Source organism: Sapajus apella, unplaced genomic scaffold, assembly GCF_009761245.1.
Source record: "Sapajus apella isolate SASKATOON/1434 unplaced genomic scaffold, GSC_monkey_1.0 scaffold71, whole genome shotgun sequence".
NCBI classification, from domain to species: domain Eukaryota; kingdom Metazoa; phylum Chordata; class Mammalia; order Primates; family Cebidae; genus Sapajus; species Sapajus apella.
In genome coordinates this window covers 2,433,757-2,457,233 of record NW_022437011.1, presented here as the reverse complement: position 1 = coordinate 2,457,233, position 23,477 = coordinate 2,433,757, and the positions used below count along the sequence as shown (strand labels likewise).

The following is a 23,477-nucleotide window of genomic DNA, read 5'->3' as shown; positions in this document are numbered from 1 at the left end:
CCACAGAAGACAGAGGATCTTGCCCATATGTTTCAGATTGCAGATTCTTCTAATCTCTATTCTAAATATCTCAAAGGCTGTTTTTTCCTTAGAACCATTTCAAGATCAGCCCAACCCCTATCTTCAGCCTTCCACTGTACTCATACCAGCCTTGATTATCCTTCAGGGTGAATTCAGCAAGGACAGGGTCTCTGGTGGTCAAGAGGAGGAGACAATAGAGGTCAGAACCCCTGAGAGAGTAGGGCAGAGGCCCATGTATGATGCAAAGCAAAGACTGATGGGTTCCATTCTGTATGTGTCTCTTTTTCTCTCTGCAGAGTACAAGGTAAAGGATATGCATAGACCCTGGGGGTCTCCAGGATGCTTGGAGCCGCTACACTGGGGATCAGCAGGAAGATGACAGCACTGTCTATGCAGGGAAGGGAACATAGATAAATAACCCCAAGGGTCCTTTTGAGACCAACGTTTCCTGTCCCTCCTTGACCCACTTTCCCTGAATCCTGCCCTAGGTCTCTTGCCTACTGAAATCACATACCCTCCCTGGGCTTCAGAGACACTCTGGTGGCTTGCCAGTCACCAAATATTAGACACTTATATTCGGGAGGTCATGTGCCTATATTATTCCATGGGCATATGGCAAATACCTCCAAGCTTATTCCTGGCAGTATTAGGGGGACTCTGTGGAGCCTTACCTTTTAAGAGAAGGTATCTTAAGGCTTCTGGACAACCCCAAGGAGGACAGATCCAGCCCTTCCTCTAGACTTAATTTCTGGCCCTTTCTGGATAGAACAGAGAGACCAGACACAAAACATACCTGAAAGGAACAAGCCCACCACCCTCACCCAAGCTGGAGACCACCCCCCTTTCTCCTTAGATCTACCCTTATGAACTGTTGCTGGTGACTACAAGAGGAAGAAACCGACTGCCCAAGGATGTAGACCGGACCCGTTTAGAGGTAAGTCTAGAAAACCGAGCAGGAGCTCTTGGGTTGGAAGAAATTTCAGAAGTTGCTTGATCTAACCCAGCTCAAGAAGGCTGGGTGAAGTGTGTGGCTTTAAGATCACATAGCTTTTTGAAAAAGCAGGAACTTGAGCCAATTTCCTCAGCCCAAAGCTTCCCCATGCTGTTCCCCAAAATTGCCCCATGCTATTCCCCCAAAAATTGCCCCATGCTGTTCTTTGCTGTGTCCTCTTCAATTCAGTTAGCATCTGTGGTGCACAGAGACAGTAACTCCTCAACTCGGGCTGATGCTTCTGCAGAATTGCGGGAGAGCTAGATTTGCTCCCTGCCCACAAGGGGCCCTCAGTCTCAGGATTGTGCAGAAAACTAGTGTTTGTGATGGCAGACAGGGCAAGGCAGCATTATGTAGAAGGAACAAAAGCATAAATAAGTCTCAAGTCAAACTCCCAAGGTTCAAACTCTGATTCTGCCATCACTAGGTGGGCAGTGTTAGCCGAGTGGCAACCTCACTGAAACTTGGTTTTCTTTTCTGTAAAGTGAGGGTGATTGATTGGTGTGCTTTTCTCCTGCTGCCAACAGAGGTGAGTGAGCCAATACCCATAAATCCCTTAGCATAGAATCTGGCAATGTACTGAGTCTGAAGTGCCCAATGAACATTAGATTACTGTTGTCTAGGGAAGACCACTAAGGCCTGACGTGGTCAACACAGGTTTGCAGGAAAAGGAAGTGTGTAGATGGACTTGGAAGACAAGTAGAGTTTGGGATTGATGGAGATGGAGAGGAGAACAGCATAAACAAAGGTGCGGAGGTGGGCCTGAACATGGTGCCAGGCATTCGAGCAGTCCAGACCACCTGCTATGGAGTTCCAGTCCCTGGCCTCCTCTGGTGCTGGAGCACACTCTGATCCTTACAGCCTGGTGCCTCTCCCTGCCTCTCCCTCTCCCTAGAATGTCTGTATTAGTCATTCTCATGCAGCTAATAGATACCTGAAGCTGGGTAATTTATAAAGAAAAAAAGGTTTTATGGTCTCATAGTTCCACATGGCTGGGGAGGCCTCATAATCATGGTGGAAGGCGAAGGAGGAGTAAAGTCACATCTTACACGGCAGCAGGCAAGAGAGCATGTGCAGGGGAACTGCCCTTTATAAAACCATCAGATCTCATGAGACTTATCACTACCAGGAGAACAATATATGCCCCAAAGACTCAATTATGTCCATCTGGCCCCATCCCTCACAGGTGGGGATTATTACAATTCAAGGTGAGATTTGGGTGGGGACACAGCCAAACCATATCAATGTCCTCCCCACCTCACCAGCCTCCTTGCTCCTTAGTGCCCCCACACAAGTAATCCCTGTGCCCCAAAACCTCCTCCAACCCTCCTCCAGGAGGGGTCACTTCCCTTGTCCTCTGGCCTCCTCCAGCCTTCTATCCAAAGTACATCAATCACCTCTCACTCTCCTGTGTATCAGATCATGGATGTATTCATTTCTTCTGCCTGACCCTGAGTTTCTTAGGGGCAAACATTGTCTGTCCTCCCACAGGGTCTGGGCTGGGAGAAGTGTCAGGAAACATTTGTGGGATTGAGTGCAGGCTTCTGAAAGAGGAGGCTCAGCACTCCTCTGGAAGAGCATATGAGCTGCCCTTGACTTGATGGCATGGAATTGGCCCAGGGTAGAGGATTGGGGCAGAAAGAAGGGAATGCGTGCGAGCCAGGAAGCTTTGCGAGTCCTTCCAGCACTAGCACGCTGGGTTAGCACCCCGAGAAGCAGGTGATTCTCCTCACATTTTAACAAAGGCTTCCTCCTTTCACTGTCTCCAAATGAGAGTGACCACCAGTGCTGAAGGGGACAGCTCCCAGGGCAGCTCAGTGAAGCCAGTTTTTGGGAATGGAAACATTCTTCAGAATCACCCGACATCAGAATCACCCACATAGCTTTGTAAAGATAACATACAGAGGCCCCACCCCAGATCAATTCAATCACAATTTGGGGAAAGAGAAAGAGCTCAGATATCAGAACTTTTTTAAAGTGCCCAGCAATGTCTAAAATATAACCTGGGCTGTGGTACATGGGCTAAAGACACTGCCCCGGCCTCCTGCACTAGTTCCAGGAGGGGACTGAAGAAGGAAAACTGTGACCCTGTCCTCAAGGAGCTCAGAGAATAGATATTCATTCATCCAACAAATAGTTATTGAATCATCCTCACCTTACAGAGGAGAAAATAGGGGTTCATCAAGGCTGTCATGTGGCTAAAGCTGATCACTTAGTGATGACAGAATCAGTTTGAATCGAGGGAGCTTAACTTGAGCCTTGCTTATCTACACAGTGCTGCCTCCCCTCTCTTCCCCCATTACAAGCATTAGTTTTACGTACAATCCTGAGACTGTGGACCCCTGAGGGCAGGGAGCAAATCTAGCTCTCCTCCTATGCCCCCAGAAGCATTCAGGCACACCATTTGAGGTGCTTGCAATATATCAATGAACAAAACAGGAGACCCTGCCCTCTCGGAACTTACATCCTTGTGTGAGGAGAAACAAGATGTGTCTCCTTTATTTGTGTCAATATTGCTGACACAAAGAAAAAAAGAAATGGCACCATGTGTTGGAAGGTAGTAAGTGCTGAGGAAAAAAGTAAAAGGAGAGAAGAGAAGGGGATTTTCAGTTTTAAAAAGGATCATTGGAGTTGGTCTCATTGGATGCGTGATGTTTAAGCAAAGACTCGAAGTAGTTGAGGGAGTTGGGCATGCTTTTATAAGAAGGAAGAACTTTCTGGGCAGAGGGAACAGTCAGTGTTGAGACCCTGATGCAGGAGTGAGCTTGTTGTGTTTGACCATAGCAGAAGGTGAGTGTGTCTAGGGTCACGTGTGCACAAAAAAGATGAGGAGGAGAAGATGAAGTCAAAGGAAACTGGGAGCAGATCACACGATGTAAGAGGTGCATGAAAAGATCACCATGATCATGAGAGTGACCAGACTGAGTGCTTTTCCATGTGCCCCTGAATGCTGAGCACAGGACCTGTATCTGCTCATTCACCCTCATGGTATTCATAATGCAGACACTAGGATGCTCCCTGAAGTTCAGGAGGAGTCAGGTAACTTGTCCATGGTCGCATGGCCATATCTCTCTGGCTCTAAGAGATGCACTCTTAACCTTCCTGCTTTAACACCTTTCTGTGGCAAATGTCAGATGGACAGTAGTAGCATTAGGGGCCTTGAGAACTGGAGGGAGAAAGGAGGCCCCAGCTCGCCCCTAGAGGAGATAAGCCCTGGTCTCCTTCCAATGTGTCCTATTGTGAACACATTACTTGAGGTTGAGTCTACTATTCCTTTATATCAAGCCACATAACAAAGATTTTTTAACATGGCAGAGAAACTCCACTAGAAAATCAATACTGACTATCACCCTCCAACAACAATAACAAATTACTCCAAAGTGCAGTTTCCCTCAGTCTTTACCATGGAAAGAGCGGAGATGGGATCTCTCCTATCTAAGATGTCTTTCATCACTCACTTGAGTAGCACAAACATGGAGAAGTCAATGGTACAGAGAAAGAGGCGGGGTCTTAAGGGTCTAACAAGAAAATGTGATGTGTGGGCATTGCCTGGGTTCTAGTTCAGACATACCAACTGTGAAAAGACATTTTCAAGACAGGAACTTTGTGATGGACAGGTATCGGGGAATTCTGAGGAATTCTTGTTAAATTTTCTTGGGTTAGTTCATGTTGTTGTGTAACCACAATGTGAGAAAACATCCAATGTGTTTTGAGATACATTCTGAAGTGCATAGGAATAAACTGACCCAATATCTCGGCTTTGCTTTAAAATATTTCAGCAAGTAAAATAGATAAATGAAGCAAATGTGGAAAACCTCACGATTACTGGATCTGGATAATGGACATGAGCTTTGTCCTATTTTCTCTCTTTTGTGTAGTTTTGACATTTTTCATAATAGAAAGACTTACTTATGAGTTTTTTTAACAGGGCTAAGAGTGGCAGTGAGATTGTAATGCATTTTGCCTAGACTTGGTCCCAGCTCTACTACTTCAAAAATTATTGACCAAAAATTATCACTATTACCTTTGCTTGAAATTCAGAAGGTATGGTGAAAATGTTAGTTCACATGGCCAGGCACAGTGGCTCATGCCTGTAATCCCAGCACTTTGAGAGGCTGATGAGGGCAGATTGCCTGAGCTCAGGAGTTCAAGACCAGCCTGGGCAACATGGTGAAACCCCATCTTTACTAAAATACAAAAAATTAGCCCAGCATGGTGGTGCGGGCCTGTAGTCCCAGCTACTTGGGAGGCTGAGGCAGGAGAATCGGGTGAACCCAGGAGGCGGAGGTTGCAGTGAGCTGAGATTGTGCCACTACGCTCCAGCTTAGGCGACAAAGCAAAACACTGTCTCAAAAAAAAAAAAAAAAAAAGTTTGCAGCGACAGCAAGCCAGAGCACTGGCTAATTATTGTGTGGTCACATACGTAATTTTCACTGAATCTCCTTCCGCACCCAATCAGCTCATGTAATTGCTACCAACAAGCCAGCTCAAGTGAATCCGTTAAGTTTGCAGGCAGTATATATGCATATATCTCTGCATATATTTCTCTCTTTAAACTTAATTTTACATATCATTTTGAAAAATATTATGCCCTCCAGGAAAGTTGCAAGAACAGTAAAATGAACATCCCTCTACCCTTCACTGAATACACCAATTGTTAACATTTTGCCACATTTTAACTGCTGTGTGTTTCTAACTAAAAGCTCTTGACAATGTATCACACATTTAAAGCTGCTTAGAAGGGAGGAAGGAAAGGAGGCCAGAAAGGGGAAAATCTACTATAGAATGCAGACAAGGGCTTGATTATAAAGCATATTTGTTTTCATATCACAAAAAGATAAAAGGATATTTTGGTGCTTCAAAAATTATGAGCAGTAATTTTTTTCATTGACTGGCCTGATGAACAGCTTTCCAGATCATTTGTTAAAACATAAGTAAGAGGAAATATCCCCTAAAATCTTGGACATGCCTCCTTTTTCTTTCAAAGGGGAGTGGGATAGCATGAAGCCACACACACTTCCAGATACAAATGCATGAAGCAGGCATGCATAAAGGGGAGGGGGTGTGTAGTGGAAGCAGAAGTCCCACTTGAGTCATTCTCAGGGGAGGCCTCTTCAGCCAGATCAGCTTCCCCAGAGTCCTCCCTGGGGAAGCGTTCATTCCCATATTCACCCATTCAACAAGTATTCATCACACAGGCCCCTGGCTCAGACACCGTGCAAGGCACAAGGTGGGAAGGAACCTGCAGCGCCCACTGCTGCCTCCGCCTGCCCCCGCATCTTCCATCCTCATGCTGCTCTCTCTCTCTGTCCCCCACCCTCACCCGCCCCACCTCCTTCAGCGCCATCTGTCCCAGGAAGAGTTCTACCAAGTCTTTGGCATGACGATCTCCGAGTTTGACCGGCTGGCCCTCTGGAAGAGGAATGAACTGAAGAAGCAAGCCCGGCTGTTCTAGGCAGAGGCTCTATAAATATATATGCATTTATATAAAGATATATGTAAAATCTCTCTACTGAAGCTCGGTATAATCCTCTCTTGTGTAATGGGACACACTGCCTGCCATGAGACTTGCTTTTCTGTGCTGTCAGGCAAGCCCACATCATCGAGATGTTTTTATGCTCTCTACTTTCTCTTTTCTAAGTGCTGTGGGATCTGGGAAGGGATTTGAGGGGACTCTGTCCTTTTATTGGGGATCCTTTTTATACTGAAACATCTGTCCTAACTTGAGTGCCCCAAGGTCCAACTCTCTTTCCTAAAGAAGGTGCCTGAAGAAGTCTCTCTTCTCTTTGCTTTGTGGCCCCTTTCTTAAACTTCTAGGGCTCATGCTGACCACATGGTTTCCACACCTTATTGGCCCCAGAGGGGCCCTCCCATGGGAAGATCTGCAGCAGTCTCCCCAAATCAATGAGCGCCTTTAAGCGCCCATGAAGAACTTTCTCAACACCCCTAATTAGGAGCTCAGTGCTCTCTGGGGGCAATGCAGTTAAAAGTGTGAGCCTCAAATCTGGTCATTATACCAGTCAACAGAAGTGGACAGGGCCTAGGCCTCTCCTCAGCTCCTCAACCCTCCTCCTTCTGCCCTGGATTGTAGCCTCTCCCTTGTTCAAATCTAGGATTCATGGTAGGAAAAGAAAAAGGCCCTTCCCTTCCCTCTACCACTTCCAGCTGGCCCCTTTGCCTGACCTGGACTTGGAGAACCAGAGGAAAGGAGAGGGAGCGGAAGTGGGAGATAGAGCAGGGCACCTATTAGAATCAGAGCTGCAGGCTCTCTTGGCATCCTCCTCTCTCCCTCACTGCTCCCAGCACCTCCTGACCCTTCCCACTTTCAAGGAGAGGCCCATGATGGCAGCCTGTATTCTTTAGCCTTATTACAATCTACGTGCCTGACAACTCAACACCGCAGGGCTAACATTCCCACCAGAGCTCCAACCGAACAACCAGACAGACAACTCTCACTACCCTCCAGAGAGAAAACAGGCTATGTCCCAAAGAAAGGTTCTTGGTCTATGCCTCTGGTCTGTGGGCTGGCAGGACAACCATACCATACCTCCACCAGTCCTCAGCTTGTGCTGAAAAGTTAGCCATATTTAACGGGGAAACTTTTGGAAGAGTGGCTGCTTACAAGATTTCAAAATGAAGTGTTGGCCAACAGCACTCATGGCCATCCTGGATTTCCCCGGTGGCTTCCTTTCCTGCCTGCTCACCTCCCTGAACAGGGGAGAAGGCTTAACCTCTCTTCACCTCTCCAAAACTTTCACCTTGAGTGGGCAATGTTTGGTGGGAGCTGTTCCTTCTTGGAGATGCCTTGAGTTGGACCATCTTGAGGTCATGGAGGAAGGATGAAGAATTGAAAATGACAATAATGACTCTCAAGAGGCTGGTGATGTGACATGGCAAACGTAGAACTGACTTAAACTGAACAAACCCTCACTGAGCACCTCTGATGTTAAGCACCTGCTGAATACTGAGCACTGAATGGGGGAGGGGAGGGGAGCACCAGGGTGAGTCTACCTGGGACTGAGTCTCAGGGGCATGCCTACTAACAGTGGGTATCGTAAGGCTGTACCCAAACATAACGGACGTAAGGCAGAAAGTGATCAGAGAAGGAATGAGAAAGTGTACGTGATGTTACTGAAAAGTCATATGCAGTTAGAGCAGACCAAGGAAAGCCTTCTGGAAGAGACTGCATCTGAGGAAAATTCAGCAGAAGGATCTTTGTAGATTGGGAGGAGATTCTAAGTGGAAGGGGTGATAGGGTGAGGGCCAGAGGGAAGTTGGCTGTGCTCTCATTTAGGATGTCAGCCCTCCCTGCAACTTCTCTTTTTGGCCAGTGTCTTTTCACTCTCCTGACCCTTTAGAAACGTCCCCAGCAAGATGCAAACACTGAAGCTGCCTCATTGTCAGTGGTTAAGAACTTGGCGAGATTGAGGGGATTTTGTTATTGTTGTTGGATATTTTTGTTTCCCATAAAAGCACATCATTTCAACCCCAAACCTGTGTCCTTCTGTTGTTCCTTGTGTGGGAGTGGAAATGACTGACATGGGAAAAGGCTGAACCCTGCACATTTTTCAAAATAAAAGCACTGAAACAGCAGCCACTCCTTTGGACTCAGTTTCTCCTGAAAAAAAAAAAGTTTGGTAAAAGTAAACATCACTCAGATTGTTTTCTGTAGAATGCAGGATCCCTCAAGATGGTAGAGGATGTTTCAACAACAAAGATGTTCCGTGATCAAAATTAATAATAGTTCCTTATTGCTAAGCACCAGCCATGTTCCAAGTTCTATGTGAGCACTTCACACCCATTATCTCATTTAAGCTTCTGTGACAACCCAAGAAGTAGCCATTATTAATATCTCCATCTCCTAAATGAGTAAATAGCTTTGAAGAAAACCATAATTACCACTGGTAGAGCCAGGAGTTATTTCCAGCCTGTCTGACTCAGAGAAACCATCTTATCACTCTTATTAAGCAAGATCCCTCCAGCTGCAGGTAAAGAGAGCATCTTATTACAAGTGGCTTCAACAGTGAGATCACATGTTGTCTTGGTGCAGAAGTCCAAGGTACAGAGTTAGTACATTCAGCAGCTCAGGAATGGAGTCCAGGGCCCAGGTGGCTCGCATCTCTGTACCTCACCATCCTTAGCATTTTAGCTCTTGTCCTCAGCCAGCATGTCCCTCATGTTTTACAAGAGGCTGCTGTGCTCCAGGCATCATGTCCCCACACAATCACATCAAAAAACAAGAAAGTCTACTGCATGTCTATTGTAGTCAGAAAAACTTTTCCGAAGTCCTCAGTAGACTTGTGCTCGGATCCCACCTGGCCAGAACTAGGAATATGTCCATGCTCCTGCTATAATGAAGGCTGGGAAATTGGGCGTTTGGCATTTTCAGCCTCAACAGGGGGAGGCAGGCCCTCTACCAACAAAGGAGAGCTGGGCAGAAAACGAGTGGCCTCTGGGTGGGGGAATTACAGCGCCTCTGCCACAGCCACTGTGCCGTGAAAGAGCACATCACGTCCCTTCTCTTGCAGACTCATGATGCACATTGCCAAAAGTCCTGAGAAGTCCTACCACAGTACCTTTGTTTAATCCAATATTTTATAAATGAATTTGACATGACCTCTGTTTAAGACATGCTAGACTTACTGTATTTTATCTGTTTCAAAGATGCACGCTTTGTTCACATTTCGACATCTCTGAAGATGAGATGTGGCTTAGAATTAAAAGTAGCTCCTTTTCTGAGCTCTCATTCTGTGATTCTTCAATAAAAACCAATGCTAACTTTCAGCCCCAACACAGCCCCTCCAGACAGGTGGCGCAAATGTGCAAAAAGACACTCAAAAATGCATCTTTGCTCCATGCCTACACATGCAGCCAACAAATATTCATGAGCAAGCGTCTCCTACCAGGCAGGAGCACGGAGGATACAACAGTGTGGGAGGCAGGTATAGGCTTTTCTCAAGGACTCCGGTCTAAAGGAGAAACGAATTATAAATAAGGCAACAGAAAAAGAGATGGCACATGAAGATAACTGCTACAGAGACAACAAATAGGTAGTGTGAGAAAGGAACTCCCTTTGTATGCTAATCAAAGGATGAAAACCAAGTACCTGGGGAAAAGTGGGGTTGGCAGCATTCTTGGCACAGAGAACAGTGGATGCAAAGGCCCTGGGGTGAGCAAGAGCTTGGCTTATTGGAGGAACAAAAAATACCAATGAGGATGCAGTGAAGCGAATGCAGGGGAGAATAAGATTAGAAGAGGCGGGAGGGAAGGCAGGGGCCAGCCATGCACATTCTAGAAGGACACCGCTCATGCATCCCGGCTTTGAGGAGGGTGCTTGGCTTGCACTGTGGTTGTCAACATGCTGGATATAGGAAGAATTGTTCCAGGCCTTGCCACTCAAAGTGTCTTTCCTAACCAGGAACATCAGCATCACCCAGGAGCTTGTGCAAAATGCAGAACCTCAGGCCCCACCTGACCTGCCCCATCAGCATCTGTATTTTCATAAGATCCCCAGGTGATTCACACACACGGTGAAATGAATGAAGCGCTGCTCTCACCCACCTTCCTTTCGTGGACAGACATAACATTTTGAGTCAGACTGAAATTCTAAAAGGGGGCCTTTCCCCACATATGCAACTCCTTTGGACACTGGAGATCAACCTTGAATCAGTAAAGCAGATTGTGGCTTGGGAGGCCACAGAAACCACAGAAGGTTAGAGCTTAAAGCCAATAATACAGTAGTTGTAATTCACAGCCATGATACAGGCTGACTAAGCGCTCGAGCAGATCAGAACAAGAAGCCAGCTGTCCTGTGCCTGCAGCCCTCACCCTCACCAGGCACCCAGTTCACGGACATCAGTGCCAGCTGTGGAAGGTATCAGCAGCTGTAGCTGGCCACAGGGCCAAACGTGGAGTAAAAGGCCGTTATTCAGCACTGTTAGCAAAATTCAAGGGGGCAAAAGCACTACTAAAATTAATAGTAATTAATCTCACAGAATTATGCCAGTTCCATGTGGAATTCAGTTTTAAATGTATTGTTCCACATCAGACTTTGAGTTGCTAAAAATCTTCACTGCACAGTGATAAACACCTGCCTACATACTCAGCTATGGGCGGTGCCAAGCCACTCAGAAGCTCTGTAACAAGACTCCAGATGAATACAGTGCAGGGGCTGTGCAGAAGAGTGTCAGCCTCTCCCCACCACCCACAAGCCTTTCACCTCTGTACTTGCCTTCGTCCAATATGATTGGCTCAGAGACACAGATAAGAGAAGCTAAAAGCAAGAAGTCACCATCTGTGGTCAGTCTCAGGGAAAATTAGAACTAAATGTGCAGATACACAAGGTTTAAAATTGCATGACATCTATGTCCATAGCCAGAAGCACTTCCTTCTCAGGGGAACCATCCGGAGCTTCCCAGATTTCAGTCATTCAAGCATCACCTTCATTATTTTGTCAAATTATTTATTTTCTTAATACTATTTACTCGATATTTTTCTTTCAAATGACATGTATCTGATGTTTCTGTTTTAATGCCAGTGAAAAGTGCAGGTTTGTGGGACTGTTTATGTGGGTCTTTTTGTTTGGGTTAGCTTGTTTGGTCTTTAGTTTGTTGTTGTTTTTTTTAAGAGACAGGATCTTGCTGTGTTGCCCAGGCTGGAGTGCAGTGGTGTGATCATGGCTCACTGAAACCACAAACTCCTGGACTCAAGCGATTTTCCCACCTCAGCCTCCTGAGTAGATGGGACTACAGGCATGTGCCACCATGTTCAGCTAATTTTTATTTTTAATTTTTTGTAGAGATGGGGGAGGGTCTCACTGTGTTGCCTAAACTGGTCTGGAACTCCTCACCTCAAATAACCTCCCACCTCATCCTCCCACAGTGCTGGGATTACAGGCATGAACCACCACACCTGGCCTGGTTATATGTTTTTAATACAAATTCACATAAATTCATAACTCTCCAAATACGTTGGTTTGTGTAACATCTAATCACATCTCACATTTTCACCAATTGTCTGAATTCCACACTTCGGGAAACGCGGTTCTACCTGATGGAAAAGGGAAGAGAGAAGGTGATTCGTATTTTCTCAACGTCCTCATGATACCTGATCTTTGGGGAGCCCAAGAGAAACAATCTGAAAATGCTGCAGAGAGAGAAGAAAACCCAAGATTCCTTGACAACAAACAGCGCTTGCTGAACCACAGCTCAGCTGACAGCCAAGGCTCTCCCATACCACTGGTATCCTCCTGGGGCATCATATAGACAGGGTGTCCCTGGACCTTGCTGAGGTTTTCAGCAGATACAGCCTCTCATTTTCCCCATTGCTGAGCGTTGTAAAGCCTTTACCTCCAGGTATGCTGCCATGAGCTCCAGCAGGGACAGTACAGCGTCATGGGTATGCATCATGGGTAAGGGTTAGACGCAGCCTCCTTCAGGGCAGCTTCAGCCCTGCCATTTGCTAGTTGAAATGTGTCCTCACTCTCCCATTTCAAATCTTGATTCCCTAAACCCCCAGGACCTCTGAATGTAACGCTACTTAGACATAGGGTTTCTAAAGAGGTGATTAGATTAAGATGAGGCTGTCAGGGTAGGGCCTGATCCAATCTGGCTGGTGTCTTCATAAGAAGATTTGGACATATGGTGACAGCCAGGGAGCCTATGCATGGAGGGACAACCATGTGAGAAGACAGCAAAGGGGCAGCCATCCACCAGCCGCAGAGGAAACCAGCTCTGCTGGCAGAAATTCTGTTGTGGCAGCCAGCCCTAGCAAACGAATGAAGCGAGACATGCAAAATAGAAGTCAGATAGAGTGGGAAGGAACGATGGTGTGCTGCAGGTGCACGCCTGGCTGCAGGGGAAGCATGCATTTGACTGTACACCTTGGGCTTAGATCTGCGGTTTACCTAGACTATGAGTGCCCCCTGTGGGCCACTGCTGGAACTACAAGGAGATAGGCTGCCTTTCTCACCTGGAATCTCCAGGTGTAGGGAATTCAGGCCTGCAGCTGTGTGGCCTTCTCTGCCACAGATTGGGACAGACCACCTGAAGATGAAGACTAAACAGAGGAGGGCAGAGCCAGGAGCTGGAGAGAAAAGAGTGACTTCTCGGTTTGCCTTCCTAGATCCAAGTTTGCCTTCAAGCCAGCTTCACGCCTTCAACTACCCAGCTACCCTTTCAGCTTTTTGGTTAATGCTGTTTGGAGTTGTAACTCTGTCACTTGCCACCAAAGTAGTCATGACAGATACACTGGCTCCCGGAGTGAATGAATATTGGCAGTGAAATCCCGAATGTGTTCCCTTGCTGTCTGTGTGAGGGATAGTGACCACAATGTAAGCAGAGCAGGCATCTGCCCCTATGGGAGCATGCAGTGTGACATGAATCACTAGGGAACACGTAGGAAGGGTAAAAGCTTGCCTCAATCTGTCACTGGAAAGTGCTCGCAGGGCCCAGACCTAGAGCCTTCTGGTTTTCCAAAACCTCCTTATGGATACAGAATTCCTTGTCATACAAAAGAAGCGAGACTACCTCCCTAACGCACAGGGTCTTGCCCACCTGGATCAGGACAAATTGTCCATCTGGCCCTAGCAATCTGTCCTTCTAACAAAATAACAGCACTATGCAATGTTTACTCCATGGGTAGCAGCATTTGGAGGCCTGGTAGTCCTCCCATCTGGCAGCATCAGGCACTCTGCAGGGAAGGAGGAACCTGATAGAATCAGTTGCATTTCCAGGGGTTGGAATTATATAAAACTCCCTGCAGGGGGCAGCCTCGGTGTGTGGCCACAATTTCAGTATCCCTTAATATTTTTCCATAAACATCTGACAAGTTCTTCAGAGGAAACCCACACCAATTACATAATAACCAACACTTCTGACGATGGCTCAGACACTGTGCTAAGCACCTTACAGATCTCATTTAATCCTCTGGGGACTACTTTCCTCCTCATTTTACAGATGAGGAACTTGGGCCCTTGATAAATAACTCATTCAGTGTTTCACAGCTGTATGTGGCAGAGCCTGAACTTGAACTTAGAGATGCCCGTGCACTTGGCTATATCATACAAAAATCTCCTCCCTGAATAGAGTGCCCGCTGACATTTGAAGAAAACGTACCATGTGCCGGCAGGGCACCGGCCACTCTACACTCTGCATACACAGTTACACTGAAGCATCGCAACTGCTGTGTGGGGAAGGTGCTTGTAGCCCCAATTTTTAATTGAGGAATCTGAGGTTCAGAGAGGTTGAAGATCATGCCTTGGCTGTGCAGAGGCAGGACTGGGTAACACTCAGATCTACTTTGTCCCAAAGTCATGCTCTTCACCACTGCATGCCACAAACTGAACAGAGTGGCTCAGGGGACCTCATATCGGCATCACTGCTCCTGGTTCTGAATCTAAGGCCTTATGTGATTTCAGGGAAGATTTCTCCCCCTCTCTCAGCCTCAGTTTCCCTAACTGACAAATGAAGGAACTAGATGGGCTAATGTGTCAGGCTCTTTGGGGCTCTAAAGCTTTTCTAGCTCCAGGTTATAAAACCCACTTTGGACCTCAGCAACCTGGTACCAGCCTGCAACCACGGTTGAAGTCGGGGGCGTGCAGCCCAGCTCTTCAGAAAAGACTTAGTCCACACTGCAGTGTTAGGAGTTGCACACCCTCCTCAGGCCTCAGTGTAGAGGCCCCCAGCTGGAAAGACCCTCCAGAAGTCTTCATGGGTCCACGCTTTCCCTCAAGTTTCCACATGGGGTTCTGGGGGGGCTATAGACCAGACTAAGTCCACAGGGGTGTTTTTTGCAATGTTTTAAAACAATTGGAATTCATTACCAACACTTTTAAATCAAAAGAGATTTTTTACTAAAATCTAGTTTTCTGGGTTCTGCTGAAAAATCTGAAGATCTGGCCACTCCAGAGCTGACTGGTGACTGGTCCTTCAGATGGGTCAAGAGGGCTCCACTTTGCCATGGCCCCTCCGCCTCCACGGCCTGCTTCCTGCACACTGCCCAGCCCTGTAGGTGCTTCAGGGCACGAGTCCCGCTTAAGGAGCCTAAGGTGTCATTTGAGATGAAGAATCCAAAGGAAGGGAGTAAGCTTCATGCAGCATTTCGACATAAAAACAAAAGCTCCTTTTCCTTTAGACACAACCACTGGGCTTGGCTTTAACAACTGTGGAAGCTGAGCCTTGCTGCCCCCGTGCAGGTAGGAGCCCCATGCCCTGGAGCAGAAACATGAAGGTGCATGGGAAGAAGGAGTTTTCATCCATCCATGAAACTCTTTCTCTTTCTCCCAGAAACAGCCACTGAGATCTCTATCTGCTTTCCGGGGCCCAGGGTGGACCAGCAGACGTGTGTCATTTCCCTGGGTAGGAGCTATAATGGCGACATTGTGCTGAGTGGAACAAGAGAGGTTTTCATCTGGCAGCCAACATCAGGCAGACACCCGATCAGAGGGCTCTGGGGCTCACCCCACACAAAGGAGCATGGGAGAGGGGCCCTGAGCCAAGGAGAAGCCACACATCCACAGTAGCACATAGGGTCTGGGCAGCACAGTGGCGTGTCTCCGGAATGCCTGGTCACAAGCTCATTTTCCCCTGCAAATAAATAAGCAAATACGACAATCCCAGAGGACAAACAGGATCCCCAGGACACACACATTAATAGTAGCCAATACTGGCAGGCCTCACACATCCTTGCATATGTTTTCACTGACTAATTCCAAAAATACTTATTACTACTTACTAGGTGTTGGGCACTGTGTGCTAGGTTCTAGGGATCTGGCAATGAGTAAGATACAGCACCTACTCTCACAGCATTTGCGGTCTCGTGGGGGACAGGGAAGCATAGGGAAAGAAGCACATAAGAAATTATATACTATTGACCCAATGGCAGCAACAAAGCTGACTCAGGAACCCAGATCTGAGCACCCATCTGTTGTTTTTCTTACTCTTCCTGAGGTCTCCTGAGATCACACTGCAGATTCAGTGAAGAAGGCACCCCAAACATCATAATAAGAAATCTGGACTCTCTGCTGAGGGCCAAAGGGGAGCCATCGAATATTTTTAAGGGAGAAGTTGCATGGTCTGAAAGGGATCACGGAATGGTCGCTCTGGTGGCCAAGGTGGAAGGAGTCCCTGGAGGTAAGGTGATGGGTGAGGAGGCTAGAGTATGTTTCTCTCCCTGGAACAAACAGTCCTGAGCCTCCAACTTTTTCTTTCCCAGGGTTTCCCAGTTCCACCTGATAAGCTAAGAATGAGACTGGGGAGTATCATTTGTTTTCACAAGACCGGGCACAGGAGGGAGTTGAAAGCTTGCTTCCTGGTATTGTTTGCTAGGGCCAAATCTGATATCTTCTTACAGAGCTGGAGCTCCCCCCACAGAATTCTTCAGACAGGCACCAGACAAACCTGGAAAACTTGGAAGTGAGCAAAGTAGGTAGTGAAAAGGAAGATATGAGGCAGCTCCTAAAAATCCTTGCCAGAGAGCTGCCCTCAAAACGAAGTGGAAAGGGGATGCCAACAACCCGCATTCCCATCTTTGCCCTGATGCTTGCCCCTCAATAACGCACAATCCAGCCAACCTGAACTGCTTCACAGACGCGTCCTGCCGCCTTTCAGCTCAATGTCTTTGCTCTCACCATTCTTTGCCCATAATGTTATCCCCTCTATGCACGTTCTCAGTTGCCCCCTTCCAAATGTCTGTCATCCATTACTGCCTCCGTGATTAGTAAAAAAAAAAAAAAAAAAAAAAAAAAGTCTTGCTTTGTCTGATGGACTCTAAGAACACTTTATTTCTCCTCTGGTACTTTTCATATAATAATTTGTATTCTATTATTTTGTACATATTTATCTTCTCTACTAGATTATAGATTCCCTGAGGGTGGGAATCATTCCTACTTAGCATTTCTTCTTCCAAAAGCATCTTGCACAGAGTGCAATCGATATTGCCTAAGCAAGTTTATGGACAGTGTGGATTGTTAGTTTTTTGAGAAATATAGGCCTCACTAAAGGAAACATACAGGAAAAAAAAAATAGTTATTCCTTGTCCAAACCCACAAATAACTTTCTCATCCATCTCAGTTACTCAGACAGCAACCAAGCTGTAGACAACTTAGTCAACATTGCCATCTAGTGGACATTATGAGTAATTATTTAAACCAGAACCACTATACCTTCCAGGCAACAATTTTTTGTTGATTGTCAGACTGTTCACAGTATCCTTCCCAGACCACAGCTCAGTTAATTCCACTCCATAAATTATTCCATGGACACGCATAAATTTTCCGTAGCCTTTTTTACTCGTCTGTTCCGATTCTCTGAGTAAATCTCCGAAGTCCTTGAAAGTTTCTGATTTTTAAAGTTTCTCTTTAAAAATCTCTACAGGGCGGGTGTGGTGGCTCATGCCTGTAATTCTAGCCGTTTGGGAAGCGGAGGCAGGAGGAGCACTTGAGCTCAGACGTTCAAGACCAGCCTGGGCAACATAGTGAAACCTCGTCTCTATCTTAAATATTTTTTTTATATTATAAAAATAAAAATATCTACAAAAGTCTCTGTTTTTGCAACAGTAACATCTCATACTGTTTTCCTAAACTATTTCAAAGAAATATTATGTTTTTAGAAGAATTAGTGAGCTAGCCTGAGAACTTAAATACAATTTATGGCCTTGTTTCCAAGTGTTTCAGAGTTCAAACAATAAACTTTTAAAACTTAATCCACTCGTAAACTGTTGGTTGGCTGCTTTAGACTTTAAACTGACCTTTTCAAATTGGAAAAGGGGACAGCAACAAAGAGGAACTTAGAAAATAATAATGGCTCATATTTTATAGCTGTTTGTGGTTTATAAAGAGGGTTTGTATCATCATTTCATTTGCCCTATCAACAGTCCTGTGAGGACTTACAGTTTGAGGCTTCCCATAACACAGATAAGCAAGAAAACCTCACTGATTATTATACTATGTAGTGTTTAGATCGGTGCAAGAGAAATAGCGTTTTTGTTTTTTTTTTTTGCCATTACTTTCAATGGCAAAAACCACTATTATTTTTGCACCAAACTAATAGAACAAGAGCTCATGCACAGGTTTTCATATGTTCACAACACCACGTTTGGTCTGAGTGCTCTCACACACACACACTAAATAAATTACTGATTTTAAAGACAATGTTAATTTCAATTTACCCATAAAACCAATAGAGAAAATATTTCCAGTCCAGGAAAGTACAAGATGCTCTTTGCCAGGCCTTTTCTTGCCTCCATGCCTTTCCTTGCCTCCATGTCTTGTGGTTGGTGTTCCCCATTCCAGAATGTTCTAAGAAGGGAACAGTGGCCTGCTCAAAGCTGAAAACCATGGCCTGGCCCTTGGAGGAAGGAGCGGTGTCTAGGAGGACAATTGGTCCTGGACTTTACAAAGGGTCTTAAAGTCAGACGTTCGATATTATCTATAAATGAGTGAGACCTATTTTCACAGGGATATCCTAATAAGGTGAAGAAGTTGACGTTCTTCATGCAGCTTTAAACTTAAATCCCATTACTGTTCCACACGGGTCATAGCAATATTTTCTACAATCGTGGGAAGACTGCACTTACATTGTACTGTATTTTGTATGCTGAAAGTGTTCATTTCCACATTTTTTAATCACTCTGTTTTGTATGTTTTCACGTTTTATTTTTCTACTCTTTTTCTGAATTCTCCCAGATCCTCGTATGTTTTCACGTTTTCGTTGAAAGTGTCCCAAGCCCTTGTCCACCTTGCAGCAAGCCTCTCTCGCTTTCCTAGGTGCCTTTCTTTCTGAAGCTCTTTGCTGTTATTTCACTCTCCTTTCGCAACACTACTGACACTGCACCGGCATCGCCACGGGCCCACTGTCCGGCTTAGAAGGCGCTCAGAAAAGACCCGCGGCGAAAGAAGACAAACCCAAAGCCAGGAAAGGGGAGGCGGCCGGTGCAGGGAAGGGGGTTTTGATTCCATCGGATGAAAACGCTCGGCACCCGCCTGCGCATTCCGGGATGGGGCGGGCTGCGGGGTGCGGTGGTGGGCCCGCGTCGGTAGCGGAGCGCGGGCAAAGCAGCACACCAGCTGGGTCCGGGCTGGGGCGGGCCGCGCGGGCGCGGGAACCACCGCGTGCGGACGGGGAAGCGGATCCTCCGGGCTCAGCTGGAGCGCCACGGAGGGCGGGAGAGCCAGCGGGCGGCAGGGCGCGGCGCGGGCGTGTGCGGGACCGCGGGGCAGCGGCCGGCGGCCCAGGGCGCGAGGCGTGCTCGGGTCTATTCCGGGAGCTGCACGGAGGGGCGGGGGCGGGCGCAGGCGGGGCGGGGGCGGCCGGCGAGCATCCTGTCGGGGGGAGGGGACCGCGGAGAGCGCCGGCCGCAGGGCGGGCCCGAGAGCGCAGCGCGCCGGTGGCCACCAGCCGCGCCGGAGCCCTGCGCCCTGCTGCCGGCGCCCCGGGGACCCGGCCGACGCCATGGACCGAGGCCGGGGTAAGAGGGGCCACGGCGCCCGCACTTGTTGCTGCGCGGGGCGGGAAAGGGAGACCTGGCGATCCGAAGCCGGAGAGGAAGAGGAGGGAGAGAGGCGGACGGTGGGGCGGGGGCTGCGGAACGGTCGGAGGGGACTGGGAGACTCGGCGCCTGAGCACAGGTGCCTCCAGATGCCGGGAGGACCCAGTGCGTGTCAATGCCCGTGTCCTGGGGCCGAGTGGCCTCCTGTGTGTGAAATCTGAGTTTTCATAGGCTGAGGATTTGTAACTTCATAAAAGAACCCCCTCTGGATTCCGGAGGACCGCGAGCTCCTCCCGCCGCCTTCCACTCTAAAGGGGAAGACAAGGTTTACATGTTCAACACCCGCCGTGGGAAGCCCCTGGGGAGAAGCCCCAGGGCACCCAAGTTTTCAGCTGCCCAGGGCACTGGGAGAAGGAAGAGCGCTGGGAGCAGGCGCGCGTGTGCATGTGTGCGCGAGCGAGCGAGGGAGGAGGCGGGGGTGGCTCTGTCCCGGACCAGCTGTGTCCTCGGCCCAGGCCCTTCTCCCTGACCGGCGTCAAAGTTGGTCTTGATAGGCTCCCAGGCACCTTGCCGACCCTTTTCCAGTGTATTTGGTAGACGTTTCACCGAAGTGGAGGGATTTCTGAAATTGAGATTGACGTGAGCCGAGAGGGCGGCATTCGTTGGGGGCCAGCGTATATCTCTTCTTGTTTGTTTATTTTGTTTTGTTTTGAGACGGTTTCGCTCTTGTAGCCCGGGCTGGAGTGCAGTGGCTCGATCTCGGCTCACTGCAAGCGAGCCTTGAACCTCCCGGGTTCAAGCGATTCTCATGCCTCAGCCTCCCCAGTAGCTGGGACTACAGGCATGCACCACCACACCTGGCTGATTTTGTATTTTTAGAAGACAAGGGGTTTCACCATGTTGGTCTAGAACTCCTGACCTCCGGTGATCCGCCGGCCTTGGCCTCCCAAAGTGCTGGGATTAAGGGCGTGAGCCACCGCTTCCGCAGAGCACATTTTAAGTAAAGTGGCCAAACGGGAGTGTGTGTGTCTGTAAAGAAGTGGCCTACTTGGACATGGAAACAGTGTCAAAGGCTGGGAATCCGAACCTCAGGGTTTCAGTCTGCACCTCCGAGATCCAAAGAGATCATAGGTGTGAAGGCACTAGATAAACCGGTGAGTGTTGTGCCAACAGGTGAAGTGTTGTTATTGATAATGGAAAATTCCCTCCCCTCCCCATGATAATCTCACGCTTCTTCCCCATCTGCCTGTTTGCTGTGCTGAGCCCTTCAAGGGTGGAAAAAAGGAGGGAAACAGCGGCATGGGAACAATTAGGAAGTACTGGGGCAGGGATGAGCCCAGAGCAGGTGTGGGATAACCTCCCGCACTCCTGTTACAGGGAAAGTCGGGCTTGGCCAGCTCAGAGGGCCAGAGGGGACTCCTGGCTTCCAGTTCAGCCTCCCCACCTGACCCTCCCCAACACAAAATACCGCATTCATCTTTTTCTTCAAGGGCTGGGAAGCACAGGCAGAAAAGAGAGGTGGCTTCTGTTCGGTTCTTTGGCAACTGAGGCCTAGATTTGTAAAGCTGTTGTCACCTGTTAACTGATTTCTAGGCAAGTGTGCAGAGAGTGTACATCAGGGAGGAAAAACAAAGAGAAGAGTCACCTCTCCTGCCCCTCAGTCATGCTGTTCCCGCCTCCCACATCATATGTCTAAAGCAAACGGCACCATCCACCCTCCCCTTCACACTCCTACCTGCCCCCCATCTCCACCACCCTTCCCCCACCCCCTCCCTGCCAGTTTTTAAATACCACCCTGTCTGATCTCCAGTAAAAAAAATTCTATACCTATGCCTGCTCAGGCTTGTGGAAAGTGCACTGTGTCTTCCTAAGACAGAGGGTGACAATAGTTCACTTCACTATAAATGCTTGGTAACCAGCACCTCCAGGTCAGAAGGCTGCCTCCAGAGCACTCTTCCTAGGAACCCCTTGGTGCTGAGAGCCTAGGAGGGCTCTAACCTGCTCTCTTCCTGCAGGCTTTTCTAGCCTACTATCATTCTTCACACCTCTTGTCACCACTTTATAGATGTAGTTATCTGACAGTTCAGTGTCTCCCTACCCGGAAGTAAGCTTCAGGAAGGCAAGGAGTGGATCCATTGTGATCAGTCTGCTGACACCATGCCTGGCACATGGTGTGCCATAAAGTGTGCTGTATATTACTAATTAAACCACTGCTGAGGAGCTCCAGCAGTGGTTTGTGGTTTAATTAGTAAAATACAACACACTTTATAGTGCACCTCAAACTGACTACTTGTACAGCAATGTTGATTTTTAAAAAGGGAATACTGCTAATTCCTCACATCAGATCAGTTCTTTGTGACTTACAAAGACCATCTCAAGTAAAGTGGTCTTGAGGCTGGGCCACACAAGAGCAGTTTAACTGCCTGGATCCTCAATTCTCTACTCTGATAAATAATTGTAAACACAACCATGTTATGAATCAGAATGCAAAATCTGCATGCATTTTAAGATAAAACGTGAGACTTCAAAAAGTCTTCTAGGTTGGGTGCGGTGGCTTATGCCTTTTATCCCAGCACTTTGGGTGGCCAAGGTGGGCAGATCACTTGAGATCAGGAGTCTGAGACCAGCCTGGCCAATATGGTGAAACCCCATTTCTACTAAAAATACAAAAACTAGCCAGGCGTAGTGGTGGGCATCTGTAATCCCAGCCACTTGGGAAGCTGAGACAGGAGAATCGCTTGAACCAGGGAGGCAGAGGTTGCAGTGAGCGGAGATTGAACCATTGCACTCCACTGTGGGCGACACAAGTAAAACTCCGTCTCAAAAAAAAAAAAAAAAAAGGATTCCAGCAGACCTTTCTTGTACCCCTGTCCCAAGTAGGTGTGTACTCTCTTCTGTCATCAGGGAAAGCTTAAAAAGCACAGGTCTCATTTCAACCTCCTGCCTACCATGTGAGAGGTGGGACTATCATACTGTCATGCTCAGCCGACTGGGGAGAAAACCACACTTTGGTATTCACGATAGTCACTGAAATCATCAGACTCTTGCCATGTGCCAGACACTGTCCTCAGCCTCTTATGTGGCTCCTCTCAGAACAACCCACAGGATGGGACCTACTAGCATAATGGTACCTCAGAGAAAAGCGGGCTCTGCTGGTGTATTAGCCACAATAATAGAATACACAGACTGGGTGGCTGCAACAACAGAAATTTATTTTCTCACAGTTCTGGATGCTGGAAGCCTAAGATCAAGGTGCAGTCAGAGTTAGTGTTGTGTGAGGCCTCTCTTGCTGTCTCGTAGGGACACCTTCTTGCCATGTCCCCTCATGGCCTCTTCTCTGTGCATGCAGAATAAGATCTCTAGTGTCTCTTCTTATAAGGACACCAGTCCTCTTGGATTAGGGCCCCACCCTTACGACCTCATTTAACCTTAATTACCTCCATAAAGACCCTGTCTCCAAATACAGTCACACTAGGGGTTAGGGCTTCAACATATGCATGTGGGAGGGACACAATTCAGTCCATAACTACAAGCTTAGGTCACTGACATTAATTTGCTCTGTGATTCGTTCCCCATGTGAGACACAGAGCTGGGCTTCAAACCCAGCTTTCTCCATATCAAAGTCCTGATCTTAAGCTTGCTGCTGACTGCCTCCTTGGTGGCAGGTGACCAGGCCAAGCCTTAGAACAGAACCCAGATGCCAAATCTCCCTGCTTCAGGCCCCAGGCATCTCCATGGCACTTAAGCTGCACTATTCAGATCTTTCCTAGCAATTGCAGTATAAAAAGCTCAGCATCAAAGTCAAGAGACTTGAGAATGGAAACAAAGTTGGAAGGTAGAATTTCTCTTCTAACAGTGTATGTGTCTTCCCAGGGGGGAAGAAAAAGGATTCATATAACACAGTAACACACATAGAAACCACATCATAATGGCAATCCTTCCAGCAGGGTTTCCTGGTTCACAAATACCCTACAAAGAG

At 47.6% G+C, this 23,477-nt stretch overlaps 2 protein-coding genes across 7 annotated transcripts in view; both read left to right on the top strand.

The window, feature by feature from the left end:
* ABLIM3 (actin binding LIM protein family member 3) overlaps positions 1-8,505 on the top strand; it is a 117,135-nt gene extending 108,630 nt beyond the window's left edge. For all 6 annotated transcript variants that reach the window (XM_032250280.1, XM_032250279.1, XM_032250277.1 and 3 more), the window contains 3 exons: positions 318-325; positions 875-955; positions 6,354-8,505. In XM_032250280.1, the coding sequence (XP_032106171.1) occupies positions 318-325; positions 875-955; positions 6,354-6,467 (203 nt within the window). In that variant the 3' untranslated portion in view covers positions 6,468-8,505. The remainder of the gene's footprint in view (positions 1-317; positions 326-874; positions 956-6,353) is intronic.
* Positions 8,506-19,337: 10,832 nt separating this feature from the next.
* AFAP1L1 (actin filament associated protein 1 like 1) overlaps positions 19,338-23,477 on the top strand; it is a 69,734-nt gene continuing 65,594 nt past the window's right edge. Inside the window, exon 1 of the mRNA XM_032250272.1 lies at positions 19,338-19,477. Coding sequence (XP_032106163.1) covers positions 19,462-19,477 — 16 coding nt within the window. The 5' untranslated portion in view covers positions 19,338-19,461. The remainder of the gene's footprint in view (positions 19,478-23,477) is intronic.